Source organism: Dermacentor variabilis, chromosome 9 (genome assembly GCF_050947875.1).
Source record: "Dermacentor variabilis isolate Ectoservices chromosome 9, ASM5094787v1, whole genome shotgun sequence".
Lineage (NCBI taxonomy): Eukaryota > Metazoa > Arthropoda > Arachnida > Ixodida > Ixodidae > Dermacentor > Dermacentor variabilis.
This window is the reverse complement of record NC_134576.1, coordinates 128,737,413-128,747,342: the sequence shown is the minus strand read 5'-3', so window position 1 is coordinate 128,747,342 and position 9,930 is coordinate 128,737,413. Positions and strand designations below refer to the sequence as shown.

At 47.7% G+C, this 9,930-nt stretch overlaps 1 protein-coding gene across 1 annotated transcript; it reads right to left on the bottom strand.

The window, feature by feature from the left end:
- Window positions 1-302: 302 nt before the first annotated feature.
- Window positions 303-9,259, bottom strand: LOC142557471 (uncharacterized). Its single transcript, XM_075669347.1, has 3 exons — window positions 9,056-9,259; window positions 3,091-3,268; window positions 303-471 (listed from the first exon to the last, which is right to left on the bottom strand). Exons 1-3 carry the CDS (start codon window positions 9,194-9,196, stop codon window positions 410-412), a joined length of 381 nt encoding a protein of 126 aa, XP_075525462.1. The 5' UTR covers window positions 9,197-9,259; the 3' UTR covers window positions 303-409.
- Window positions 9,260-9,930: the final 671 nt, after the last annotated feature.

Sequence of the window (9,930 nt, the reverse complement as noted above, 5' to 3'; positions counted from 1 at the left end):
AAGTATCATGTAAGTACTTATTTTAAGGAACGATCTAACGGTGAAAAACGCGAAGTACTGCCCGGACGCGAGCTTCACTAAATCAGGATTTATGATGATAAAGCTTATGGTAATCTGATTGATATCAGCGATGGTATAGACGACGATATCTGTCGTCGATGTTTCCGTTGACCAAGCGGGTGCGCACGGCAGGGTAAATTATAGACAGTGGTGGTCGCTCTGATGATGATGGCGTACCACCCTTCCTGTTCACACCCGGGAAGGGGAAGTACAGCGGAGACGGCTGATCCATGCAACATCAAAACAAAAAAAAGCTTTTTATTGTTTGTGTGAAAGAAATGGCGCTTCGCAGGTCAGTGAGTCGATACACGGCAGTGTATAATATATGGTTAAGGTTATCTTTGCCACGTCAGCGTCGCTTGGCATACGAACATTCGCCGAACCTCCGGCCCCTAAACATGTAGCAGTGACCTGAAAAAAAATAAAAAAAAAATAAAAATGAACAAAGAAAGAATTGAGACGTCACAGATAGCGTTGTTTACATCTTGCGCCTGCGAACGACAAAAAAAAAAAACATCTCTTTTAGAGCGATGCTTTCTTAGCGATTCCTCCCGGAATGTGGTGACCGTGACTTGCGAGGTTCGACAGCGTCTATACATTGTGTCTGACGTAACTTGAAATAAACTTTGAATAATGGTGCACGATATATCGTGTACCATTATTTAAAATCGGTATTGGTTTTTAGTAGTGTCGAGTTACACACTGCTTTCGAGAGCGATTAGTAAGCTAATTAATTAGGTTGCAGAATGCGAAATCTTAAGTATCCGTTTTAGTTTAGTACGTACGCCGTCCATGAAAAGCTGCAGAGCGCTTTAGGCACAGCCAATGAATTTGTTTCCAAGATGTCTTTCATGTGGTTCTCTCTCCTTTTTTTGTTTTTAACTTTCAAGAGGAGCACCAGAAGAAATGACGCAACAGGGCTTCTACGCTTCTAGGTGGCACCGCTCCCAATCGTGTTTCGAAAGAACGAAACCCGCATGCCCACCGCAAAAAAAAAAGAAAGCTGAGTTTCAGACGAATGTATTCCCACTGTGTTTAGATATGAGTTCACGAGAAAGCATACGTGCTTATGGTCGCCACCACTAGATACAGAGCTTATGTAGGGAACCAAAACCCCGCACAAGTAACCAAGCGTGAAGGCTACGCGACAGTGGTCAGCTGTTTCAGCAAGCGGACACAAGCGGCACATTGTCGAATGCGGGTCCAGGAACGCCCCCTTCTCTCCAACCACGGTTTTGACAGGTAGCGTTTCTTGATGCAGAGACGAAAACATAGATTAAAGCAAGTAGATGAACCCTAACTGAAAATCAAGTTCCTGAACTGTAACGCTAAGAAGGTGCGGGGAGTGAGAGAAGACCGCGGCATCCCAGAGAGTCCCAGAAGACCGCGGCATCCCTACAGACTGTTTCATAGATTATAAGGATGTCTTGTTCTTCCGGGACGCTCTCCAGATGAAAAAAGAAAACGCTTAAAAAATGTTTAAATGTCACGCCATCCGCAATTCTTGTCTATCTTTTCGGAAAACAACCGCCACATTAGTTGAGTGTCTATGGGGTTTCGCTTCCGAGCTCGATGTCCTGGGTTCGATCCCGGCGCGGCGTCCGCAATTCGATGGGGGAGAAATGCAAAAATACATATGTACTTCGATTTAAGTGCCCGTTAAATACCCCAGGTGGTCCAAGTTAATTCAAGTCCTCCACTACGGCGTGTTTCATATTGAGATTGTGGTTCTGGCACGTAAAACCTGAAAATTCGTTTTACATTGCAACCTCTTTGAAAAAATTCCTTTGACCAACCGTATGACATGTTTATGTTACTGCATAGCATTTGACGCCTGTGGAATATCTGACAGAATCGCTGAAACACCGCAAAGCGCTCGGTTCTTCTTTCGGGTATCTGCTGCATCAATTCGCAGCGTGAGTGTGTCGTTTTTTGTGTGTGTGTTTGTGCTCTAAGATTGTCAATCGTTATATATGTATGAACCAAGTACTTTCTAGCTATTATGATTGTCGTGTAAGTTGAGATGCATCGTGGTAGACCAAGACATGCCCGTAGGGCCTGGCCTTGCAAACTTTCGAGGGTACGAATGTTTGTTTTCAAATGTCACCAAAACCGGCAAATTGTACCGTAAAAATCCCAGAGACAGTGTTCTGTACAGCTGCAGCATGTACCGTGCCGACGTGTCCCAGGCTTTTCCGCACAGGAACCTCAGTGTACGCGCAATCTGAATCCGTCTCCGCTTCAGGTAGGTGCAGTGGGGGCTCCATGAAATGTCCCTGTCAATAATCACACCTAAATATCGGAGAGACTTCTCCTATTTGATAGCCAGACCATCGAGAGAAACGGGGTACGGTGCCATGGGTTCGGGCGTAAACGCGATCAACGAGCATTTTTCGATGGACACACTAAGGCCCTGTTTGCAGATGTACGAACACGTTAGGGTTGCTGCCTGCTGAATTCTTGCAGGTGCTTGAAAACGAGTCACCGCAGAAGACCAAAGAGAAATATCGTCTGCGTACATTGATAGGTGAACTGTCTTGGGTAATATTGTATTGGGTAATATGATAGCGCAATCGCTGGTGCTCGAGCACGTTCCCGAATCTGCGCCACTATTCGCGTCACGCGCGCAATGCGATTAGACGTGATTATCTCGCTATAGAACCGACGACAACGGTCGGAAAAGTTGCAACACATGTGCGCGTCTTGCACCGAGCAGCAAACCGGAAGTGCGTCTTGTTGACCTCCCTACCTTTCCTTCCTTTTCCTCTTCTTCCTGTCATTATTTGACACAAAACCAGCTAAGTACAGCCACACTGCGCTTCTCAAAACGTCCTCTTTGCTCATCGTTACGCATCGCGTCGTTCGTTGAGACCGCGTTCCCACAGAAATAAATAATCAGCGTCACCATAAGGTAATAAGCGGCATTGCGTGATGAGCTTCATTGAAGGAGGAACTCGTATAAACAATGTCCGGGCTGTGAGAATTGCGAGGATCCCGGGGCACGGTGGGGACATACAACTACTTGCTTACCAGCTCTGCTGTCGCAAGGGCAGTGACCCAAGTAGGATCCGCCTTTCAGTTGATCATTTGTGCATTTCTGGCCGAATCTAGATAGCGCCTGGCAAGTTTTTGCTCCTCCCCGTTGCCTGCAGCAGAGCCGCGGGTAGCATTCGTCGGTGCCCTTGCAAGGCTGTCCTACGCTTTTTTTCTGAAATGTACAAACAAGACAGTTACAAAGAGAAGCATGTCGACGCTGCGCTGTTGTGCGTGCGTGCGTGCGTGTGTGCGTGTGTGTGTGTGTGTGTGTGTGTGTGTGTGTGTGTGTGTGTGTGTGTGTGTGTGCGCGTGTGTGTGCGTGTGTGTGCGTGTGTGTGTGTGTGTGTGCGTGTGTGTGTGTGTGTGTGTGTGTGTGTGTGTGTGTGTGTGTGTGTGTGTGTGTGTGTGTGTGTGTGTGTGTTTGAGGTTGTGCGAGGTTTTGTGAAAATTGACGCTAAATTTCATATAGATCAATGTGTCGTCACAGACGAAGAAAAGCAACCGTAGAGTGCGTTTCGAATTTGATGAGATGACTTGAAGATCCAGAATCTCCATTTTCATGTACATGCTGCCTTCAGCATCCAGCCGTAGTATCTAAAGGGTAAACAAATGTTGTTTTTTTCACATTCGCAATGTGCTAATGTATTTTTAAAGACCTACATGAAAAATGTCCTTCTACCTAGCCGGCGTCGCGAAAACTTGGTTTTACAATCATGAGCGTGATTTCGTCAACTAGAGCACCTTTAAACACCATCTACGCCAGATTTTCGCGAACTCGTCTGTCCGCTCCGATATCGCCAAGAAGCAGCTTGCTGAGCATGTTCAGCACTCGGGCGAGTCGTACACTTCGTACATAGAGGGCGTCCTCGCCCTCTGCCGCCGCGTGGACACATAGATGGCAGAGAGTGACCGTGTACGCCACTTGCTCAAGGGTATTGGGACTGTGGCATTCAATACTCTTGTAGTACTGAACCCCACTACCGTCGCAGACATCATCAGTAACAGTATGTGTCAACGTCTCGATGAGCTTCATATGCTCCGCTTACACCCTGACGCATGTGATTTCAAGGCGTCCAACGACAGCGAGCTGCGTGCCTTGATTCGCTCCATCATTCGTGAGGAACTGCACGCCTAAGCTTCGTCAACCCCTTCGGAGGTCCATATGACGCCTCCTGGTGGCGGCCTGCACCATATCGTGAGGGAAGAGCTAGCTGCCGTGACCTGCCCTCAAGTCCCGAGCCCGCACCCTATCCCTACGCCAACGTACGCTCGGTTTGCCTCTAAAGTGCCACCCTCCGAGCAGCCACCACAACAGGCACCTGCACCGCATGGGTCCCTACTACAAGAACACCGCCTCTTCCGTCTTACAACGCATGGAGCCCACCTCGACTGGTCTGCTACTATTGCGGCATCCGCGGCCACATTTCAGGGTTTTGCCGACGCCGTCAGCAAGATGAAAGGCGTGACTATGACGGGTTTGAAAAGGATGAGTTTTCTGGCCCTATACCACAATGTCTGATTCTTACTACAATTATTATCTACGACGTTCCCCATCTCCGCAGGAATTCAACGCTGCCGGTTCATTGCGTTTCCCGCGTCGTCGCTCTCCATCACCGATGCGGCGCTCCTCTCCCCCTCTTCGACCGGCTACTTCGTCCTCCGATCACCGCCCGGAAAACTAAATGTTGCAGCTTCAGGAGGGAAAGCCGCATCTTTTGGACAACTTGAAACTCCTCCAGAGCGCCCGTCAGATGTACTTTGGTGTGTGTTGAAGGTGTCCGAACCGAAGGCTTGGTTGACACAGGAACATCGCTTTCCGTTATTAGTACTGACTTGTGTTCTCGATTGCGAAAAGGGAAGACGCGGTATAATGGCCCTCCCCTTCGTTGTGCTAATGCAGTTCTTGTACAGCCCTCCGGTGTTTGCACTGCGTGTGTTTTCATTGATATCATCCTTACAACTATCTTCGTGTACCTACGCGATGATTTTGGGATGGGACTTCCTGTCCTGCCTCAGCTTTCATCTCTTGCCGTCAGCGAACTATTCATATGACGGACACTGAATCTTCGTCCGCCGTCGATGCTCACAGCCTACGTTTCGTCACGTCTACCGACTGTTTCATTCCCGTGGGCAATGAGCATATTCTCACAGCGACCTCCGACACTATTGTTAACGGTGATGTGTTCCTTCCGCCGAGCGGTAGCTGCATTTCTGGTGGGCTTAGCCTTACCCTTAGTCTGGTATGGTTTCAGGGTGGTACAGCGTTCGCCGCTGTTCGTAACCCTACTTCTTCGCCACTTGTGCTCTCCCAGGGCACCACTGTGACTTACTTTACTGACATGGAACCTCTTTCGCTGGTACCGCCTCACACGGAATCACCACGTTTGTCTACCACAAATGGTGATCATACTGTTGCCGCTGCTTTAACGGCCGCGATAAATCCTGGTATAACTGCTGCGCAGAAAGAAGACCTTTTAGCACTACTGCAAAAACACCGCGCCTTATTTGACGTTCACTCCAAGCTTCTGGGGCGCACATCCGTCGCAGTACATCGCATCGAAACCGAAGGCAGTTCGATTGTATGCCGCCGCCCGTATCGCGTGTCTTCCGGAGAACGGAAAATCATTGCGGATAGCGTTGATGACATGCTCAAAAGAGACATTATTCAGTCATCGTCCAGTTCTTGATCGTCTCCAGTTGTGGTGGTTGGCAAGTAAGACGGCTCTGCATGATTTTGCGTCTATTATCGAGCCCTTAATTAGATCACGCGCAAAGACCTATGTACGATGCCAGGAATCGACGATGTCATTGACTCCCTCCAGGGAGCAGAATATTTCTCAAGTCTAGACCTCCCATCCGGGTACTGGCAAATCCCCATGCACGAACCGGACAAGGGCAAGACAGTCTTTGCAACACCAGATGGACTTTACATGTTCAACGTCATTCCCTTCGGTTTATGTAATGTTCCTGCAACATTTGAACGAATGATCGACACAGTTTTAAGCTGCCTTAAGCGAAAGACCAGTCTGTGTTATTTAGATGAGATCGTTATTTTTTCTACAACTTTTTGTCAGCACCTTGAGCGTTTGAACAAAGTTTTCGCGTGCATTTCTAACGCTGGACTCCAACTCAACACAAAGAAATGCCATTTTGCCAGAAAGAACAACATAGAATTGGGCCACCTTATCAGTAAATATGGCGTTCGACCAGATCCCGACAAGGTTACTGCCATGCTTCGCTTCCCTCGCCCTGAAAATAAAAAACAATTAAGAAGTTTCTTGGGCCTGACATCCTACTTCCGCCGCTTCATAGGTCATTTTGCTGCCATGGAGTCGCCACTGCACAAGCTGCTCACGTCAGGCACTGCTTTCCCTTGGAAAGACGACTGCGAACTTTCTTCCCAAGCCTTCAAGCAAGCATCTACCGCAGGCCCTGTCCTATGTCGCTTCGATGAGAACGCACCAACTTGTTTGCACGCCGACGCCAGTGGCCATGGGATAGGTGCTGTCTTTATACAGCGTGATACCGCCTCACGAGGAAGAGTTGTTGTCAATGCCAGTCGCGCATTAACGGCTGCCGAAAAGAACTACTCGATCACAGAGCAGGAATGCTTCCCAGTCGTTTGGGCCGTACAAAAATTTCGACCATATCTTTACGGACGCCACTTCACGGTCATAACCGACCACCACGCCTTATGCTTGTCGTTAATGAAAAATTTTTCTGGACGCCTTGGTCACTGGGTGGTCCGTTTAGAAGAGTAAGATTTTGACGTTGTCTACAAGTCTGGGAAAAAGATTTAAGATGCCGACGCTTTCTCTCGCTCCCCTGCCAATATTATCTTTGAGTACATCTCTCCATTTCTTGCCACTTGATGATGAGACTAAGTCTCCACTTCCATCATTACCTCTAGCGGTTACTGGCACATTATCTTCCAATCGCGTCTCTCAGCTCACCTCGTGTCAACGGTCTGATCCCTACTACAACAGCATTATCCAACGCCTGTGCGTAACTACTTGCTAGATTACGTCTACAACTGCAACTATTTAAGCTCGACAACGATGTGCTGCACCGCTACATTTACAACTCCGATGGACACCACTGAGTACCTGTTCCTCCAGGTTCGCTGCGCACACAAGTCCTTGAAGCCTTTCACGACGACACATCTGTTGGCCATTTGGGTTTCCAGAAAACCTACCACCGCGTTAGGAGCCGTTTCTTTTGACCAGGCACGTCTACCTTTGTGGCCAAGTACGTCGCTTCTTGCGTCCAGTGTCAACGGCGCGACCGACTTCGCCTCCTGCTGGCCTTTTACAAGCCATTCCATGTCCCGAGACACCCTTTGCCATCATTGGGATAGACCTAGTCGGCCCTCTGCCCATAACACCGGCAGGTCATCGATGGATCGTGACAGCTGTTGATCGTCTCACACGTTACACAGAGACCACTCCTCTACGCTCTAGTTCGGCCTCAGACGTTGCCACCTTCTCTCTGGATGCCATTGCGCTGCGTCATGGTGCACCTCGTGTACTGTTAGGTGACCGCGGCAAGACTTTCATGTCAACAGTGATCGAAGAAGTACTCGGAGCTTGTTGCACAGTTCATAAGACTACACCCGCATATCACAGTCAAACAAATGGCTTAACAGCGATTTCATCGCACACTAGCAGATATGTTATCAGGCCAAATGTATACCGGGCCAAACCACGACAACTGGGGCAAACTTTTATCTTTTGTGACGTTTGCTCACAACACCGCTATCCAACGAACTACGGGGTACTGACTTTTTACCTAGTTTACGACCGTTCACTGGCATTCACCATCGACGCTGCTTTCTTGAATGCCCAAACTAACACTTCGGCAAGTATACCCGAGCAGTTCGTCTCGAGACTTAAGGAATACCGTCAACGTGTTCGCTTCAACACAGAAGTCAGTCAGCTGGATGGCAAGCAACATTACGACATCTCTCATCGCAACGTCTCCTTTCGTCCTGGAGAGGAAGTGCTCCTTTGGACGCCCATTCGTGTACCCGGTCTGTGTGAGAAGTTTGAATCCCGCTTCCTTGGACCCTACATTATTAATGAACAAGCATCCCCCGTGAACTATCGCGTTACTCCCGTAGACGCTTCTTCGGAACATCGTTATCGTGGTTCGGAGATCGTTCACGTTTCGCGTCTCAAACGATTCGTTCGGCGTTTGCCTCATGGCTAAGTGGCAGCCTGGCTGGCCACTTGCGCGTGCGGGAAAATTAATGTGAGTCTGGGCATTATTCATACGCTTCGTAGTCTCATCTGCACATACTCATCATCACCGTTTTGGGGCCTGATGTGCGGCTCTCACTCTGGAGAAAAAAAGAACATTGCCTAAACATTTCCTCACAATATATATATATATATATATATATATATATAACACGGGGAAGGTCGCTGGCAGTTGACGCGTGCACACTTGTCATAGAAATTGTCCTGCGTTGTCCTTTCAAGAAAGAGCGATAACTTTCTGACAGTGGTTAGCTGGTGACAAAAGCTCTTCAGAAAAAATATAAACAGTATGTGCGTGCCAATAAAATATACTCGTGATACCTTTTCACAAGTAATTCGCGATTGTTTTTGCGCACGGAGCAATGCTCTCCGAGCTTAGGATATGCTGTACATCCTCAAATAGCTCAGAGGAAATTTAAAAAAGAATACTTGCATGGATAGACCAAGATTGAGCAAGGCAAGTCTGAGTCCAATGACGATACTTTTACTAAAGAATTGTATTCTCCAAGGTTAGATACTTGTTTCTGCAAGGTCATTTGTAAAGATAAGTTGGCTCTTGGCTGCATCTTTCCATGCATTGCCTAGCATCGATTGATTCGTTTGGAACTCCATGGTGGGACAACCATATACTAGGTAATATATATCAAAGTTGATAACATTTTCATATAGTTATTGCTACTTGGGCCGAATTATATACTAACCCGATATTTCTTACGTATTCCGTTGATTTCGTCGAATATGGGACTTTGCACACGCCTTTGGTGCCAGTCGTCGTTGGCCGTTGTTTGGAGCGTGAGTACTGCTAGATACAGAGCAACGAAGCTTATCGATAACAGTGTCATCTTTACCAGTTAACTTGCTTTCGCAAAAGGCGGACAAAAGTTAACAGGCTCACGACTCCTGCCAAAGGGTCTCTTATAGTTCTGTGTCACTCGTACGCCATCACGTTGACCGCGACAGAAACACGTCACCTTTCCGTGATTTTTGTATTTGACGCTGTCACGCGGTCGCGTAACGAAAGACCGATCTCCAGGAGAAAACAGAAACGTAGCGGACGACCTTTAGCTACTAGAGCTTTAGTGAAGGATTGCTAGACTTTGTCCCGGAGCGAACAAACAGAGCAATAATAATCGCTTCCGGGAATCGGCCCTCCTCCGCTCCTAAGAAAAATGAAAAGTTATATATATAAAAAATGGCGCCCAAAACTTCTCGGCGTGACATGACCTCAAAGTGAAAATGTCTACTTCTGTTCACGCAAGTCACCACGAAAGCTTGTTTGGGCTGGAGGATCACACGACAACTGTCATTCAGTGCCAGGGGCTGCGCGACAGCAGACAGTAAATGTCCGAACCACTCAACGCGTGAGCTCCGATATCAAAAAGTCATCCGCCGTAAACATCCTTCCTTTTGACCTTAGAGCGTCATTAGAGACCTTAGAGCGTCCTCATTTGATCAGATATATATTTTTTTTTCTTTTTTGTCAGCGCAAACAAGAATAACCAACTCGTTCTTGCTCATCACCTTGTGTTCAGCAAGGTGACAATGGTAACAAAATTTAAACACCGAAGAGTTTTCG